Source organism: Dromaius novaehollandiae, chromosome 3 (assembly GCF_036370855.1).
Source record: "Dromaius novaehollandiae isolate bDroNov1 chromosome 3, bDroNov1.hap1, whole genome shotgun sequence".
Lineage (NCBI taxonomy): Eukaryota > Metazoa > Chordata > Aves > Casuariiformes > Dromaiidae > Dromaius > Dromaius novaehollandiae.
Window position 1 is genome coordinate 79,313,170 of NC_088100.1, and position 20,152 is coordinate 79,333,321.

At 37.5% G+C, this 20,152-nt stretch overlaps 1 protein-coding gene across 2 annotated transcripts in view; it reads left to right on the top strand.

The window, feature by feature from the left end:
* The window catches only part of ARID4B (AT-rich interaction domain 4B), a 97,312-nt gene that overhangs the window by 18,572 nt on the left and 58,588 nt on the right, over window positions 1-20,152 (top strand). For both annotated transcript variants that reach the window (XM_064509240.1, XM_064509241.1), the window contains exons 3-5: window positions 12,759-12,869; window positions 17,523-17,588; window positions 18,188-18,278. In XM_064509240.1, coding sequence (XP_064365310.1) covers window positions 12,759-12,869; window positions 17,523-17,588; window positions 18,188-18,278 — 268 coding nt within the window. The remainder of the gene's footprint in view (window positions 1-12,758; window positions 12,870-17,522; window positions 17,589-18,187; window positions 18,279-20,152) is intronic.

Below are 20,152 nucleotides of genomic sequence, written 5' to 3' on the forward strand. Positions count from 1 at the left end.
AATATTCAGGACTACTGTGATGCTTTACTTGCTATATGTTTTTTTTTTTGTCTCATACAGTTCTATACAAGGCAATACATATTTTGGTTCTTAGGTAGGTAGTTTTATATTTGAGGTTGCAAACACAAGAAACAGTGTCTGTTAATCACTTCTCACTTAAAATCAGATTTCTGTGTTTTTTGTTTTTTTTTTTTTTAATAGCCTCCATTTTTCTTGCCACCCTCCTTCCCAAATTAACCGAAGGGTTGTTCTTAACAGATTAGGCACTATGTATATTGCCATTTTAGAAATTAATAATTTACACTTAATGCAGTTGCTTATGTTACTTTTTTTTCCTAAGTACTAAGAAAAATGCATTATGAAATTTAATCCTTTATAATAGGATGCCTTTGAGGCTAAAAAAACACAGCTGTAATAGCCACAAGATTTCAGATTTCAGAGCTATGAATATGAGGAAAAGACAGCTAGTTTTGGCCTAGATAATTTTTGCACATGTATGATGAGAGGAAGTGGTGACTGACTGCAACAGTTCAGCTTTTGAAACTAAAGCAGTGAACAGATTGTTGCTGAGCAAAGTTGTGTATAGTGTATTTTTAAAATCAGTATTATGATAAATAAGTTCAGTTCTAAACAGAGATGAACCCACGTGTATACTTCCTGCCTGTCTGAGACATTGCACAAATCCCTGGGGGTGGAAGAATTAATTTTGACACACATGAGCATGTATCAGAAGTGATAAAGCTGGTATTTCTTCTGCTCGAAAAGGATAGAATGTTTTTTCTGATCACTATGGCTATCTAGTAAGTAATTCACACAATCTTTAACAGAACAGATAATTCTTCAGAAGTATTTCCTGTTCTGTAGCTACCTTTATCACAGTACTTTGTTCTAATTATGGGGTTTTCTTGTTGATTCAGGACTTGAGTGTGAATACATATAACCAGATTATGCTTACTCTGAACTACTGCTTAGAATGTTACTTGATCATTCCTTTATCTAATTCAGTGAAAGGTAAGTTAATACATGCTTTAGTAAGACTGCTGATTTAAAGCCTCAAAGAGATGGAATATTTGCTGCATCCTTGAAGAGCCATTCAAATAACTAGTTATATGCAATATTAACATCCTTTGTAAAATTTGAGAGCTCCATTTATCTGGAAGCCATGGAATTTCTTTATGCCCTAGACAGCTAGATTGAACAACATCCAGTATTGCTTTTTTCCTATGCAGTGAAAAAGCAGTTGGGCACTGCAGGCCAAAGCCAATGAAGGACTGTAGCTGGCCAACCTTTAGGTGTTTGTGATACTTTGCAGTAAGAGCAAGGGTACTCTGGAAGCCTCCTCTGTATGAACATGCACGCATACAGCACTGGCTGCACTCTCTGCTGGGCAGAGAAGAGGGGTCAGCTAAGAATGACCTTATGACAAAGGATAGAAACTACCTGGCAGTTGGAAGAGGGCTGTTAAGCACCTGCGACTCTTGCAGACGTCCCATTTCCCTGAATGCATTGCTGCCCGGGATCTGCTATAGTCCTACTCCTGTGGAGGAATGAGCTGGATGTTTTAGTCAATAAACTGTGATTCCCGTGGCATGGCATCCAGCACTTGGCACCAGGTGCCACATAATCTAAGGTCGGAGCTGTCTGGGGCTGGAGACAGCCAACAGGCTAAGCTGGGGAGCCATTGGCAGTCAGCACACGTGCTAGAGTTTCATGGCATGATATGTGCCACATTAACAGTTTGCTGCTCTTGAAAACAGAACGTGCTGCATCTTATTTCCTCCTCCCCTAGGTGGCAGTTCTGGAAAAAAAAAATCTGAAAAATAAACAGAATATGAGTCAATGTCATAGTCTTGCCAGAAAAGCAAATGTCATGCTAGAATGTAGAAATATTGTATGTAAATTGTGTGGAATAATCTGCTTGCTTATGTTAGTATCAGTTAGGTCTTACCGGGGGGGAGAGGGCCACTGGACTTCAGGAAAGCTGTGACCTAATTTAGAGAGACTCCAGAGGAAAACAATTAGAAATACTGGGGGGACAGGGATGGAGGGCTAAAAAATATGGCCTAAGAGTAACAGTTAACCCCCCCCCCCCCCCCCCTTGTAGAGATGAGATTACTGTGAGGAGGTGTGTCTTTTTAAATATGAAAGCTGCAAAGAAAATGGAAGTGTACCAGTCCCCATGTACAGTGTTGATAAATAGCAGCAGCAAGGAGTATTCAGTTGAGTTTTTCTAGAAAACTCTGTAAGCAGTGGAATACAGTGCCTAGAGAGAGTATGGAATATTCACTCCTGAGTTTAAGAACAGATCTGACAGACATCTGTTAGGAATAATAAAGTTAAAATGATCCTACCAAGAGGAATGGCCTTGATAACCTGTTATGTTATTAAGTTTTTGTTTTGTTTTTTTCTTCCCCCAAGATTCTCATCCATCCTAATTTAATCTTCAATAAACTGGTTAGATTAAGTTATTTCACTGTTGTAGAAGGTATTTTCTAAACTCATTTTCATTGTTCTTTTTCCTGAATGCCCTGTCCTTGGCCAGCAGTTTTACATTGACTGAGTAGGCAGCATTTGAGGGAGTGTGGTAGCTTTAAAATCTTCTCTCTCCTGCCTAAAATTTCTTAAAATTTTTGGTGTGTTCTGTATTTACTGGATTTCTGGTAGGTTCTTGTGTTCAGCTGGCTAACTGATGTGAACACAGCTGCCTTTAGAATTGTGGCATAGGGATGTATGTTCTTAGTCCCAGAATGCTTGAATTCACTTGTAGCTTTAATGCGTTGATCAGTTGTGCTTAACTTGCCACATAATCAGACTTTAGTATGGATTTTTTTTTCTTATCAGTAAGAAAGAAATGCCACATTTTACACTTTACTTTGTATTTACACTTTTTAGTTTCATGTTGGTTGACAGTTGCATGAAGTTTTGACATTACTTTTGGTACTTCACTGTTCTCCTAGTTAGCAACAATGGCAGCAACAAAATCCAAATACTATACAACTTTTCACCTGAGTAATTTAGTATATGTTTGTTGTGTTCTACGTGTTTAGATTTTAAAAAAAGTTATTTACAGATTGATTTACAGATCAATTTCAGTCATGATTTTGGCACAAATATACAAAGTAGAATATTTTAGATATTTTAGAATTTCAGAATATAGTTTTATCGCAATATCTTTAAACCAGGGAAATAATAGCTATGGTTAATCAATTGACTTAGCAGGTTCTGGAAGTCATGTTCTGCTGGATTTTCAAATTGGTACATGTCATCTTTTCAACTTTGTCTTTCTACGCTAATCTATCAATACAAATAAATCCTTACCCCAGACTTTTTTTTCTTCTCTGATAATTAGTTTAGAAAGTGTTGTACTAAGGATGGAAATAAACCAAGGAAAGAAAGTATTTCCTTAGTATTTGCAGAAGAGCTATAGTGGGCTACAGTCCTTTTTAGGGTTTTTTTTTTTTTTGGTATGAATTTGCTTCTAAAGTTTTAAATAATTTAAAATATTTTTGAAGTAGATCATAATAAATAGATGCTTAATAAAATACACTTTGAAAGAAGAAAAACACCATTCTTAGATAAGGATCTGATCTCAATTTCTATACAGTATTCCTATTCTTGCTACCAGTTTTGCATCTGAAAATATCTTTTCTTATTTCCTCTCCACCAAAATGATAGTATTTTAATTATCTAGAACAGATTTGCTGTAGAATACAAATAATTCCTTTTATGTTTATATATTTTTAGATTTTATATACCATTGTATTGAACTTTTATAGAGCTAACTTTTTAAAAAGAAAACCATCATTAAATTACTTTGACTGGAACTAAAAATGTTGTCAAAGAATTAGCAAATTGTTTCCAAAATGCTGCTGTTTTTTCTTGAGATTTTTGTTGACTGCTGATTTTCAGACTTCATGTAGTTCTATATTAGTTATTTCATTATTTTGCTCAGTAACTGCCTGTACCAATTTGCTTGATTAAAACTATGAAATCTTTTTTTTCCCCTAATCCTGTTTGGAACACAAGCATATCATTAATTTCTTTACAGTCCTTTGAAACCCCCCAAATTTTCCAAAATTTAGGCAGCATTTCTAGAAAGAATTCTGGCAGATTTTTAGAAGTGAGAGAAGTTATTCAAACCTAATAATTCGAATAATGCTGCTAAGCACCATCTGTAGCTTTTTACTCATAGTTGGAAAAAGTATCAACAGAAAGATTTCGCCTAACTTGGCTTTTAAATACAGAACAGATATTAATGACTTTTTTCTTATTACATGATTTTTTACCATCTAATGACATACTGATTGCTTCCTTTTGATTTTAAAAATTCTTCATATTTGAATAAGAAGTTGTCTCAGAGATAGTTTCTTGCACTAAAACACATGAAATCCGAAAAGTCAAATATGTATATACAAGAAACTTTAATTGAGAAGCTCCTTATTTCAAGTTAGTTATTACTGTTTTCATCTGTAAATAAAAAGAAAGCTTAATACTTAGATTTTGCTTGCAACATACTGCTGGTAGATGTGGGGGGAAGAAAAAGCATGTCTGATCAAAATTAATGAAGGTGCACCATTTCTAGTACTAAACTATGATGCTAAATAGCTTCACTACTTAGTTAAACTTCAGACAAAATTGCAATCTGGTAGCTATGGCAATGATAGACTTTAAACAAGATTTTAGATTCAGCAGGATACACTGAAGAAGCAGGCATTCAAGATGTATTTCTGAAAAATCACACAAAGGCAATATAAAACAAGAGAAGAGACCTACCTAAGGGATTATAAAGAAGTGGGATTATTTTTAGAGAAAATAATCATCAGTTCTGGAGTGTTTGATTAAACAAAACACTTTATATAGAGTTTTATGCTATACTGATTGAAAGTATACCTTACTTTGAGATCTAAGAATGCAAATCTGTATTAACATCAAATCCCTACTCCCCTTTGAGTATGATTATCTGTGACTCCATTCTGCAGATTCGAACCTGCTGAGTTGTGTGGTTGTGCCAGGAGGTCCGAGACCAAATAAGGAACAGAATCAAAATCCAATGGCTTTCATTCTGTGTTGTGGGGGAAAAGTTTGAAATGCTGTTTGTTTCCCTAAGGGTAATTGCTGCGCTGGGTTTGCAGAGATGAGGTAACTGCAGTTTAGATGTTTGGAAATGATACTAGTAAGTTCCTGTATGGAGAATCTAGTTGCTCTGTGCCCATGACTAGGATAGGCTGACTTTTAACTTATTTTTATTTAAGAGAACTTTATTTGAGATATTTCTTTAATTTTCCTAGTTAAAAAGCAAAGCTAAAATATTTTTATCTTTCTGTATCTATCACCTTAGTGTAGTTCTAAAAACAAAACATTAAAAAATTAATGTGATTACAGCTTCCTTATAAGTTCAACTTCAGACAAATAACTAAAAAAAAAAAAGTGTGTTTTGCATTTAGAGCAGATATATTAAATAAAGGAAGTATTACCTGTGGTTACTGAATTGAACCTCCTGTTTTGGGTCACCAGGTCCTTCATGACCTTAGAACCTGTAAATCCTATCCATATAGTTGAGAGAGGAAAACAAACTTTTGTGCCTTTTCAAGTCTTAGATCAGTTTAATGACTAGCTTATTCACAGTTCAGAAACTGACTAACCAAATACTTTGTAATGAAGAAAATATCTGCCTTGCAGCTGTAGAAAATACTACAATTTTCAGAGGTTGGTTTAGTACTTCCACATGTTTTGCCAGTAGGTTCCATTAACTTCCAACTTAAAAGGCAGGGGGAAGGCTTTTGCTTTTGCTATGGTTATATGCTGATGTTTACTTATAAGGCTGAGGAAGTTTTATTTTAAAGGCCTAAACTTCCTGTATTGGATTGAAACTTGAAATAGATTTTTTTGTTACAAAAAGTCACCCCCCCTTCTATTTTAAAATTGTTCACTTTGATCATGATGTACCTACCCTAGTATTGGCGATGGGCAAAATACTGATAATATTGAACCATTATTTTTAGAAATTTCTAAATGATTAATCTTGCCTTCCTCTAAACTGTACAGCAGTAACAAAAATCAAGCCACAATCTGATTATCAACCAGAAGAAAACCTGTGTAAAGCTCTTACTTTCCTGCTTTCATATAACAGCCTTTTCATATGAAAAAGTCACTTCTGTTGTAGTTTCCAAGTTTCCAGAAAAGATCCTCTCATTTCCTGTTGCAGTGTTTCCCATTTCTAGGATGCAGAAGATGAGCTAATGGACTTAACTTTTTTAATGATTTTTTTTTTTAACTTTTGGCCTTCCATCTGTGTTCATTTCAGATGTTACACTTGTCTGTAAGGTCTTACATGCTCCAGTACCATTAAGTCTTTAGAAGTCAGTTTCTCTTCCTTGTTGCTCTGAGAATACGCAAGAAATGTTTTTGAAATCAACTATATGTACGTTGTTATCTGCCAAATTGAGTATAGTACATGTGCTATTTTGCCAGTGTGAATTTAGTGTCCTCCTAACCACAAGTTTCCCACAACATGTTGAGCTGTAAGCAAAAACTTATACTCCTAATTGCACTTTGTTTATTAAGAGACTGATTCTGCAGTGTGTTGGCAGATCTGTGCTTTTGGGTGAAACTTACTGCAGTTTGAAGATGCTGAAGTTAAATATCTTAGTAACTGGGGAGAAAAAGTTTTAATGGTTTCTTTGTATTGTGTCCTGTGGCGCACCCCCCCTCCCCCCGCCTTGTTTTCTTTAAAACTTGCCTAAGAGATGTTGGATTTAATGTGCCCCCCAAAAAGGCTATCATTCTTGAAAAATGAGGAGAATTTTCAACCCTACCAAAAGTTGATGAAACTTTCTTGAAGGACTTTGGGGTGGCCACTAATTTTGCAGGATAGAATAGAGGAGGGAGAACAGAAATAATAAAGTATGTGATGGCTCTGCTTGCAACCTGGGTACTTTCATCTTAAATCATGGAAGATGTGTAAGCCATGAGAAGACTTAACACTTGCTTCTGAAAGGTAACTTTCAAATACTGTAGTGGGGAAGAAAAAAAGTTTTGACATTGTTTCTCCTGCTTAATATGTATGAGAAACTGAGATATTGAGCCCTATAATGTTTCTTTTAAACCAAAAAATCTGATTTGGATGCCTTAGGGAAAAGAGAATAGGTCCTGAATCTTTAACAAGCTCTCTCTAAACCTTGGTTATTGAAATTAAACAGATGTTAAATTTCCATGTAAAAGCTAAAAACAGTACTTTCTTTTCAGTAGTTCAGGTTTTTTGGCTTTAATGAAAATGCTTCACTTGAGTCAACATAGTCTTGTATACTAGGTAGAGCCCGAATTTTGAATGTTTAACAAAAGCTGAAATCCTGGCTTTTCAAACTTTTATATATGAGAGACAAAGGGAAGGTACAGACCTAGTTTTCTCTTTGCATATTAATCTGAAAGCAGTCTTGCAGGCTTTCCTACTAAGCATGTCTGCTATGTGTGTAGCTTGAATGCTTAATCTTGTTTTCATGTGGTTTACTTGGAACATCCTGTGCGTGGTGCAGAGGAATACAGATTAGGAGATAGAAATAATATATTCAAACACACTGTAATAAAAGTGCTTATAGGCAAAGGACAATGTAAAGAAATTCTGACAGTTGCTGTATGACATGACAGACTTTACAAAGCAATTTAGATATAGTAATGCAGCACAGCTGAAAGAGGAGTTGTGAGGATGATTTCATCCTGCAGACGGAAAATATCTAAACATCTAGAAAAACTGGAGAAATGACCTCTTTAACAGTCCTAAAAGATATGTAAAAACATGATACCACTGTTTTTGTCCTAAAAAAAAAAAAAAAAAAATCTATTTTTCAAATATTTATTCCAAAGTGTTCTTGGAGGGTCTGTATTTCCTTCCTCACATTTGGAAGGTCAGAACTATAAAATGGACATAAATGTCCACATTCAGAAGATGCAGGTTCTCTTATGATGTGGGCATCTGGCGATTTATCAATTCTTCCAAGTATAATCAGCTTGAAGGCTGGAGCGGAATCATTCCAGAAGTCTGTGCTGCCTGCCAAAGAAAATTCAGCCACTGAATTGGTGGAAATTGCTGACTGGTCACCTAGAGACTGCTCCTTATTTAAGTGGTAAACCAGCTTTTCAGTTGCAGCAGCCTGTGCTGCATATAGAAAATCCTGTCTGTACATAAATGTGCGTAGCAGTTGTGAATTAAGATAGCAACAAAACTGTTTTTCCTATTTCCATTAATAACTAAATTAAGCACTAGTGAAGTGGTTGTCCATTAGCCTGGATTTCCGAATGGGAACTGCAAACTGCAGGAAGTTCATTTCTTTTTATCCCTTCTTTCCCTTCCAAGAGAAGGCCAGAAATAATCATTTTAAAGCTTTTTTTTTTTTCCCCCCCTTGCTATTGATTTAGGGTGTACAGCGTACTATGCATTCTAATACTGTTCCTGAGGAATTAAACCCACTGATTATATGCAGGATTTATGGTATCAGTTTTTAGCTTTTGCTGTCAGGAAAGCTAGTTTAACAACAAAACCAGGATTTTCTGTTAAAGGCCCCTACAGTTGCTTGCTTCTACCCAGTGTGTATATATAGTAAGGCATGTTCTTAGTCCATCCATCAGCATTTAACAGACTTTATTACCAAAGTCTTTTGGGCTGAGGATGCCTTCAGCTCCTCTCTGTTCAGGCTGAGAAACCGTGCCGAGGCTACAGGTGTAACCGTTACTGTTAACACACGCCCACCCGTCGGGACGGGAGGGCGCCGGGAAAACGTGGGCGTAGGCAGCCCCTGGGGGCGCCGCTGCGGCTGCTCTGCCCCGGCCCGTTCCCGGGAAGCCCTGCGCGCAGCTTTACCCGGCAATCGCCTTAAGGGGACAAATTCAGTTTAACGGCAGTCCGCCTTTAATCTACGGGAGGCCCGGGCGCCTCCAGGGAGCGAGCGTGCGGCGCTCCCTGCCGCGGCGGCGCCCCGCGCGCTGGCGGGCGGATGGAAACTTCTGGCAATTTCCAGCTTGTGGCCCCGCCTCCCGGGCGCCCGCTCTTAAAGCGGCCGCACCGTGACGGCGCCGGGCGCGCGCGGGCGGCCGCGGCTGCGCACGTGCTGGCTGCCGCTTAGGCAGTGGGGTGGCGGGGAAGTGGGCTGCCGCCGTCGCGGCTTCGCAGAGCTGCGGGGCGAGGCCCGTCTCCAGCCTCTTCCCAAAACTGCTGCCCGGCACCGCGGCAGCAGCGCGGTCCCTTGGAGGTGGCCCTTTGGAGAAGAGCGCTGGCGACGCCAGCACCTACTCAGATTCGAGTCTCTTACGGTTCTTAAGAAACTTTTGACCTAGGGGAGTCCAGTGCTGATGCGTCTCTCCCTTTGCCCTCGAGAGAGTTGCAATGCTTTATGTTAATATAATTTCAGAGTGCTTATAATGCCTTTTCCAAGAGTACTGAATTGTGTTCTCAGATTTTTAGCTCAGTTTTTGACAATACCTTCTGGTAACTTTCTGGTTGAAAAGCAAAGAAAGAATGAACTCAAACCCACTAAAATATGCTAAATAGGCAAAGATGCATTCAGTCCGAGAGTAAGGTGGTTTAGTAAATGTTGTAAACACAGAGCAGAGAAGGGATAACAATGGTAAAAATAGCCGTATGCTTCCTTTATCCAGTTTTGGTGGAATTGTATAAAACTTTCTGCTTGAGAAAAGGTGACTCACTCAGACAGGACAAATGACAAAGTTGCAATAAGAATTATCTGAAATAATGCCAGACTTTGATCATTAATGTTTACTTTTTAGTTTGTGCTTTCTACAGTGGACCACATGCTTCTAGTTGTTTTAACTTACCACTTTCAGCTGAAACAATCAGAATGAGTGAAGTATACTATACATTTCAGTTAAGTGATTTGGAAAAAAATCACTTAATTTATGTTTCAGTGAAATGATAAAACTTCAGGAAAAGTTCATCCTAAATGTATGCATTGAAATCACATGGTTATTGGATACTTTTAAAATGTATGAATGATTCATGGTGGTTAATAAATGTATTCTATTTGTATATGTTTTCTTGACAACAGTTGTTCCAGTTCTGAATGTTTAGTAAACATACTTACAGTGGTAAGCAAATGGTCCATGTGTTTGCTATTCTTTGAAACTATTGTAATTACAATAATAACTTATTTTACTGGAATTAGTTAATATTTATTTGTTGTAAAAACTTAACTTTAGGCGATCTAGGCAAGATTTGAAATTAACTTATGTGATAGTATCAGAAATTATTCTTACAGATGTTCATTCTTAGGGTGAGTATTTTAGAAGAGTTTTTTTTAAGCTAGAATAGTAATAAATTAATCACTAGTATTAGTGTTTAAAAAGCTTATGATTGCAGCTTCAATAAATTTAAAATCATAGTCTAAATTTTGATGATAGAGGAGCAGGCAATTCTACAATCAATTTGTAGCATTTGAACTGTGATAATATTATTAGTGTTATTTAAAGTAGTAGACTTCCAAACAGTCAAAGATCAGACCTTCAGGGTGTCTTGCTTCCTAGTACTATAGACTTTTTTTTTTTTTTTTAAGTAAGACTCTGCAGTAGTGAAGAAAGTGTTCTTTAGTTTCCATTAATTAAACTTAATACTATGACTCCAGTTCTCAAGATCATATATTGGGCTATATAGGGAGGAATAGACCGATACCGACACAATTGGGTCTTGCAGTCTGTAATCACAGGAGAGATCTAGCTATGTGCATCTCTGTCAACCCAGCTGGGATCTGTGTGTCTTCATAAACTAGTCTCAATAATCCACACTTTCTTTTAAGTTAAGAAAATCTAAGGTCATGAAAAGCTATCAACATTGTATTCTTTGATAGTTTGGTTATTGAAGAATTGGGGAAGGCAGGAGGGACTCTCCCCTTCTAGAACATGACTAGCTTCACAAGAGCATCTGTCACTACTTTTCCCCTTTCAGATCTGTAGGAAGTGGTCTCAGTTGACCAACTTGAAGGCACTAAGCAAAATAAAGTTTATCGCCATTTGAGTTCCTGTTTCGGCATCCTTCCAAGTGGAGTAAGAGAAAAAGCCTTGCAGCCTGCCTTGAAGGCAAACACACTCTTATGGGAGCAAGGAGGATGTGTATATCAGCATACCAACACTGTTAATGGATCTTTTAAATCTCAGTTGAATTTTACTGTTACGGGATCTGTAATAGATATGGATATCTGTTCATGAATACAGTATTGGTACTTTTTTTTTTCTCTGGTGCAGTCATGCATGCAGAAGGAGAGAGAGAGATTCATTAGCGCATTTATGTTGCTGATTGTCATAACAAGCATAGATTGGTAACGTTTTTCTAGTATTGTGGAGTAGATTGTTACATGAAGATGACAGAGGCAGACTTGAACAAAGAGTCAAGGTAAAACTTCATTAATGCAGAATTAATGTCTAGTGAGCATCTCATGTCTCTCAATTTTCAAGTTCTGCAAACCTTAAATTTCTGAAAAATCATGTGTTGACAAATATATATATACATATATATATATACATATATATATACATATATATATATACATATATATATATATATATGTATAAAAAAAACTATATATATTATATAACTGCATGCCTTTATCCCTCTTCCACTGGAGTTGGAAACAGTCAGTGGGAAATTTCTGTTACTGAGTGCAAACACTTCAGGGAGACATACAGTCCCAAACAGTAACTCTTAAGAACTGTGGAAGGCTGTTATGTCCATATTCCTCCCAGGGACAGCAAGAACATGCCAGAATTGCCTGTTGTGAGCTGTGTTTGAATCCCTAGAGGTGCACAAACGTAATGTGGGCTCAGACAAGGGCTTAGATCTCTCTTTCCAGTTCTTGTTTCAGGCTGCATGGAGAGAGGCTTGCACCTTTTGGAAACGTAGCTTGCTCCTGTCACTTGCCACCCCTTGGCCTCCCTTCTGACCCAGCTTGAATGAAGTAACAGGGTGAGGTGGTTCAGATATCCAGAATCACCTCTCCCAGATTATACCCTGATTGTTCCCCTCTGAAGGAGGGGAGCCTTCATGAGCCCACTCTGCAAACTAATTGGACCCATCTCCCTCCCCCCAGCCCCCACCCATAACATTTTTCTCTCCGCTGCCATTTCCTGTTTCCCTGTTCAGGTGTCGTCTGTTCCTGTGTTACTTTTTGCAGGACCTTTCCTTCCTCTGGACCCTTCATCATCTTTGTCCATTCATCCTCCTGTTGTTCTCCTACTATACTCTACCTGTCAGTCCCCTTTCCTGGCAAGCATCCACCTATATAACTTTCTTCAAAAACAAAAATGACAAAAAGCAAAGTCAGAGTAGTTTTACTTCATTCATAGATTACTATTATTATTTTTAAACCGGTGGGAACCTAATGTCTTCGTGAGATGCATCAAATTTTGGGGCAGTTAGAGGAGAAGATGGAACACTTGGTTGGCCTTCTCCATTGCAATGGAACTGACCATCTACCATGTCTTCAGGTGGTGCAGAGGCTGGAGGCTTACACAGCGACTTCTTGTAGATAACTGTGGTATCAGTTTGCCGTAGCCATTGCATCAGCTTGCTGTTATATTCTGTATCGCTGCTGCTGTAATCTACATGTGCTTTGAGGTTAACTATTATTGGGCTGTTTTGTAATAATCTGTCTGCAGTTAGGAAGACAGTAGTAGTTATATTGCCAGTGGTGCTGTGTTTCTGAGGACTAGGGTGGAAATGACTGAGTAATTAAAAACCCTTTGTGTTCCTTTTGTTCCAGGCCATTGATGAGCCTCCCTATCTCACAGTGGGCACTGATGTGAGTGCGAAGTATAGAGGAGCCTTCTGTGAAGCCAAGATCAAGACAGCAAAAAGGCTTGTCAAAGTCAAGGTATGTGGTTTTCCTGCTAACCTTTTGTGAAAAAACATCATCATTGGTGTTTGAAATAACGTGCAGCTCTGTAATCTGAAGACAAGTAAGAGGCTATCTGTTCCTTGAAGGCTAGCAGTGCAGTCTTTGAAAGAACAGTATGCTTGTTGTGGGGGTGGAGGTTATGCACTTTTTCCCCCTCCCCTGCAGTTGAATAAATACATTGTTTCTTTTACTGCTTTGCCATCTGCCTGAATCCGATATCTATGCCCTTCAATGCCATAAGCTGACCTTAAAATAACTGATTAAAATATGACAAATGTAGGTTTATGTACAGGAAAATGTTGTCATGAGTTAGCTGAAACTCCTCAAAGTAGGTTTAAGGTAGTTAGTTATTTTAGGAGCACAGGTCACTGCCGTTTAGCAATGGCAACTAGATAATGCTTCAGGAATGAGATGAAACCCTGCTGTCTTCCAGTAAAGACTCTGTGTATTAATTTTGGGGCTTGTTTACAAGTAAGTACGTATATATATTTATACATATATTTGTATACAGTAAGTCTGCACTGTAAAGTGGCCTTACCTTTCTGTTTGGATGATGCTGCCCTAAGAGCTTCTAATCTGGGAGCAGACACTATTTTTCTCCTCTGCCTCCTAACCTCATACAGAAATGTAATGGGGCAGGTTCAAAAGTCCTTTTGAAGAAGAAATTAAGAGTGGTAATATACTGCTAAGATGCAACGAGTTACAATAACTATTTTTTTCTTATATCTCCTGTAAAAAGAAATGAAAATGTGTGCACCTGTGGTGCACCACACAAAAAGTGGTAGCCTGTGAAACACAAGCCTCCATTATAAACTGTCATGCATTGCTTGAACCTGCTGTCATGCTGTAGCCGATTTTTGCCTATAGCATGTGTAAGGGAGAGAGCAGGCCATTTCCAAAAGCCCTGATGGGCAGGACTGTTGTCACTTATTTGATGATTAAGTACAATGAAAAGATGTTAGTCTTAAATCTGACATCTTTAAAAAGCGTTTAGAGCAAATTAGTGGTCTTTTCATTTCATTAGTCATAACTATTAACTGCATCAGCTGGGTTACGTTTAACAGCACCATTGAGTTTAAGCTATTAAGAATCTATATTTAAGCTGTTAAGTATTGGTATTTAAGTACAGGAATTGTGTTGTGCCTAAATTAATTAAGTCTTAATTCCTTTCAGCTGTTTCAGAAGACTTTTAACCTTCCGACTTAGGTGGCCTTTTGCACTTGGGTGTTTTCCATTGAGAAGTAGTTTTGTATGGATTTATTGCAGCTAGGTCACTGCAGTATTTTGCAGAAGGATCTTGAAATGAAATGGGCTAGAGTTTTTACTATGAGTGGTTTGTGGAGGCTATGTCTAAAGCTCTGTGGCTCTAAGTTCCTGGGGGGCATGTGTGCATTTGTTTCTCTGCTATTTGTTACTGCGCAACTTAGGACAGTAAGGTCTGCAGTACTGTTACTCCTTTGTAGAGTATTGTGATTTATTAATTTACTGAAGAGTGTGGTAACCAAATCTATTCACACTGCCTTTTCTCAACCAAGAATGTATGTTCCCTAAACATGACTCCAACCCCTTGATTTTTCTCAAAAAAGCTCTTCAAAAAGTTCTTTCTTGCACATAAGAGATTTCCTGAGTATTAGCTTTTGGCAAGATTCTTACTATCAGGTTCACTTTGTCTGGAGTTTTGGTTGTTTATACTCTGTATTTATTTTTCCACTTGTTTAATCCCACATCTTTTATGCCCGAGTTATCTTTGCATTAGTTCTCCCTTACTTGTTGGGAAAGTCAGTTAGCTTCATAATATCAGTTTTAGCTGAAGATTCCATTTAAGTTTCATAACTAGATGCCCTGTTGAGAAAGGGGGACGATGGCAACCAAACTTTTGTGGCATAGAGCAAGTCATTTTCCGGCAAGTAAAATACTTCTCATTACTTCTCCTCTTACCCACTTTCTTCCTCTGCTAAATTTTGCTTCTTAGAATATTTTGAGGGGCACCTTCATAAGAATTTTTTTTCCATCACCAGCATAATTCAATAACTTTATTCAATTTAAATCAAGTGCAATGCATTTTTCATTTTGATATCAACAGATACCGTATTTTGGAGTTTAGTAGTCTTTGGCAAGTTCTGTGTATGCTGCAGAATTTTACATTAACAATGTAGATACATTATACAAATTGTCATGGAAAGCAGTAGAAGTAACAGAATTGCCTGGACTTCTGAAAGGTGTAGAAGGCAGTATAGGTTTGACTAAAGAGCCAGACTTTTGACATTAGAACAATGGTAGTCCACTCCATCTTCATAGGATCAGTTAAACTTTTTTTTTTTTATTGAGAAGTGTTTAAGCCGGTTTATTTTGATAGTGTCTCCAGGGACACAACCAGCACCATCATCTTCACCACCACCTGTTTGGATACTTCACAGAAGTTTCAGAAGAAACTGTTTTCAGTGCCTGGCTTTGTTAAATGGAATCTACTGAAGCATCTACTTTATAGAGCCTACCAGGACTGTCTTTTCAGGATGGTGAAGAAAACGGAAATTGCAACTGAATCTAAACAAACTGACCTGCTGGATGTCTTGATCTTTTACCTGAGACAGAAAAGACTTTTGAAACCCATACTGACAAATACTGGCATTGTTGCCATCAGCTTCGAGAAAGGCCAGTAGTGCTACATTGTGTTTGGAGTTTGAATATTTCTATTAATATCTTTTTTCCTTTTTTTAATGCATATGCATTATCTCAGAAGCTAAAATGGTTGGTATCAAAGTCTTCTCCTGAAAAACAGGCAAAGCCATAAGGCATCTTTAAAAAGAAAAGCCATTCTGGAATACAGAATAGCAAGTTACTACGTTCTCCTTTCATGTTAGTACGTTGTGGCTGGCACATAGTTTTGAATAGAGTTCCTTTTTGCTGTAAAATACACTTAAGATAATTACAGAAAGTCAATTAAAACAGATGTCTCTTAAGTCAGAATTGATATACTGGATATTCCAGCTGAGTGAATAGTGACCACTCTGTGTTTACTAGTGTCAGATATTGTGCATCCTAGCTGTGAGCTTCTGATTTCTAGATAAATCCCAAAGAAGAGAGGAGTAAATATCTGTATCTGTCAGGTTAAATTTCAAATGGTGGTCTTAGCTGTATTAATTCCTACCTATAATCTTTTGTCTGGTTCCCAGTTCATAAAATATGATTTGCCTCTGTCCAGCAGACAGGAAGTATTTGCTGCCAGTTAGTGGGGCGATGCAGCTCTGAAAAGAACATGCTTTCACTACGTAATGCCATGGTTTTGATGGAAGATGGATGAGATTACTATTTCCAGAAGTAGTGCCTCTAAGTCAGTGAAGCATGTTAGTGCATTTATTTTCTAACCAGTCAAGGTAGGCTCTCTTCAATTCTAGTTACAGGTGTTTTTCTCAGCTGTTAGCCACTTTCAAAATTTACAACCCCCCCCTAAACTGTTCTGTAGAGGCTCAGTAGGAAAACTGGTCACAGAGAAAGCTCTGTTCTGAAGCAAATTCTGCTGTCACGGTGCTCTACAGAGAAACCAACTTTGGGCACAGTTGCGAACTAAGTCCTCTGTATTTAATGTAGGATTGCTTTAGCTTAGAGTTGCCATTAGACAGCTGAGTCTCATGTACATGCTTAACTTTTGTGAATACGAGATTAAAAACATCATGATCTTAGGCCAAACAAATGTGTCCTGGTGAGACTTAGCACATCATGTGTGTAAAAATGTACAGATAGGTAATGCCAGAATGCTCTCAGAGTTTCCCTGAATTTTTAAAACCAGAGTGGAGTTAAAACTTTAGGTTCACTTGATAGGGTGATCCTGTGACTTCGATTGTGACCAAGTTAGTTTTCAGTGAAATGAATGAAACTGGAATAGTGTCCGAAACAGAGTGGCCTGGAAATTCAGATTTATGGTTAGCTGAGGACAGAACATGTAGGATTAGAGACAGTGTCAGTGACACAAGAAAATACCCCAGAAACACTTAGAGGTTTTACTTATTTTAGTTTTGAAAGTCCAAAAATATAGCAGTCTGGACACTTAGGTCCTGTTACTAGCAACATCTAGGCTAGGCTGACATGAACTGAAAGGCTACAGAATTCTGTTTGGGTTTGTTGCTGACAGCGGTGCCCTGTGCTGTTTTGTGTGGGTCTTTCTGCTGCAAGTGAGGGAAATGCTTTTTAACCATCAAAAGCAAGAGCAAAAAACCCTATGATCTGGGGTTAGATATAGGTGTGAACACCATTTGATTTCAGTGTGTTGAAATATAAAGATTTCTTAAAGGTTGTTTATGCTCAAGACTCTCTATAAACTTTTTCCTCCTCTCATTTGACAGTAGAGCAGAACAAAATCATTAAGAGAACTGCAGGGACATTAAGCTTGTTGATAAACTGTTGTTTGTGACTGTTCCAAAAGCTTAAAAGTATTTTGAAAGATTTCAGTAGCAACTAGGAAATTATTTCCCTGCATTTCTAAAATACCTGAATGAAAGATGGTTTCAGCAAGCCGAATGACTATGGTGACTAATTGCAAGATAAGAATACTCTACTGATATCTGCATGTGTTTATGCTGCTCAATTGTATCAAGTGATTGTCAGCTGGATTATATATACATTTTTTTTTAGGTAACATTCAGACATGATTCTTCAACAGTGGAAGTACAGGATGACCACATAAAGGGTCCCTTAAAGGTAATACATTTGTTTCATTTTTGGTAATAATTTGAAAAGCATTCTTTTTCAGTATTTGGTATAACTGTGTATATGTGGAGATGTGTATGAGATGGAAGTGGAAGGCTGATTTTTAATACATAGGACAGATGCTATTGTGGAGCATGAAAGACAATGCTGCAAAGCTAGAGTTAGTATACTCTTCCTTTTTGTGTTAGCTTTTTCCTCTGTAGTTAAAGGGGTTGCAGCATACAGGCTGATGTGAGCCTGTCTGTTCTTTTCAGCCTTAAAGCTAAGAAGTTTGGCTGGCTCTTTTCAAAGTCACTGTTGCTTTGAAAAACTCAGCTGGAGGATTTGATGGGCAGGCTCTGGTACAAGAGAATGACATCACTCAAATTGGTTCTTGTTCCCCACCTGCTGGCAGGAAAGAATCAGCTCAGTTAGTTGGATTATTTTAGAAGAAAGAAGATTTAAGGAGTTCAAACACTTTAAAGGGAAACTGGAAAAGTATGTTGTATATTTAACGAAGTGTTTAGAAATACTCTGTTTGCTTAAATGCAAAAGTGTTAACTTTGTCTGTTTCAGAAGCCCTCAAATGCTAAGTGGCTTTTGTATTTTAGGTAGGAACTGTTGTAGAAGTGAAGAATCTGGATGGAACTTACCAGGAAGCAGTTATCAACAAGTTAACAGATGCGAGCTGGTATACTGTAGGTAAGAGGACTAGTTCGGTGTTTGGATAAAATTTCATTATTTAAAAATGGGCTACTGACCTGTATTTTTCCTGCTCAAGTCTTAAGCATGGTGAGAGAGATTTTTTTTGAGCTGCATGTTTTCAACGTTTTTGTTTATAAAATACATGCACATGCCTTACACAGACAAATATATTTATGTACACGCACATGCATACACATACAGAACCGTGGAAATATTTTTCCGGAGGAAGTAATTTTACCAAAAAAAAAAAAAATCCTTGTCAGGAACAGTTTCTCGCTTATTTTGTGATCTGCAGCAGTGTTTTGGTAAAAATGAACCATTACATTTCATACTCCTTCTTTGACACAATTAAATAGTAACTTAAACTCTGTACTTAGCTGGAGTGAATGGGTAGCCTAGCAGAGCCTTCAGTTTATGAACACCAGGCTATAGGAAGCCCCCATGCTTTCCCACTGTAGTTGTCCCCTTCCCCATTAATATCATGTGTATATATGATACACTTGATACAAAACCAGTTTTCGGGGTTTGTTGTTTTTTTAATAAGAAATCATTGTGACTGTACCCATCGCAATGTGAAATTGGGACACCAGATAATTGTGGAAGAATTTATTGGGTCTTTGGCAACTGCTTCTTAGGTATTTAATACATTATTATTAAATATTCTGAATATTCTGAAGCAAAGTATGGTCTCATATTTCCTTTAGAAAAGTGGACTTTTAAAGCAAACAGTTGCAGTACCTATTTTCTGCTAATTTTAGATTTAGCTTTCCTAACAGCTGCTGTTAAAACAACTCCTGTTTATTTTCCTTAGTCTCTAATGTGACATTTCAGACTTCTTTATGTTATTAATCCACGTGCCCACAAGGAAACCTTTATTTCCATAGGTTTTAAATACATGGGTTTACTCTTTGATGCTGTGTACCAGTAGACCAGTCTGCCTTGGGAAAAACTGGTGAATTGTAGAATGGTAACATGTTTTGCATCTGTATAATGGTAGTCTTAAAGCTATTGGTTCTTAAGAAGTTACATATTCCTCTACTTAGCAGACAACTGGAACATGGAAAGATGAAAACAAGCTCTTGAAAGAACCCTAGCAAGATTTTTGTTTTGAGATGCTAAGGCTTGGTGCTGATAAAGTGATGTTGAACAACCAAGGAAAGACTGATTGCTGGGGACGCGTGCTCGACAGATTCTGATCAAAGTCATAGTTCTTCTCTAAAAGAACAGAGCTGTGAGTTTAGATATGGCCTTCCAAATAAGTGTTACAGAAAATGTTTCTGAATATTCTGAAACATGGGGTATAAGGGCAAGAATTGGAATTATAAATAATGTTTTGGTAATAAAAATAGAGGTGGATCAGATACAAGTGCACTTACAAACCAAATGGTATAATTGGTGTTAAAATTATGTTGTATGCGTATATATATGTTCCTGAGAAAACTGAGGTTAGTAATTCAGCAAGAAGAGTAAAATAAGAGTACATGCAGATTAGATTTTGAAGGCAGCTAGCATAAAATTGCAATTGTGAATCAAAGTAGATGCAACTGTCATAAATTCTGAGCTTGAGAAAGAGGAAGAAGAGATGCGAGAGCTGAGACTGAAAACCTTATTTAGTAGATAAAAGCATGTCCACCTTGCACAATTAGTAAAAGTGTCACGGCTGATGACTGTGTAATGTGCTTAAAGAAGTGATGGTAGCAGTGGATGGTTAAAATAATCTTTGTCAGGAGGGTGACTGGAATGGTACCGAAATTATCTTTACAGGCAATGATGACTTTGCAGATCTGAATGTAAAGTCCTGCTTCCAGGGATAGTTGTCATTACCAAATTTCAGAATTAGCACACTTAACCAGCAAAGTTATCTAATGTTG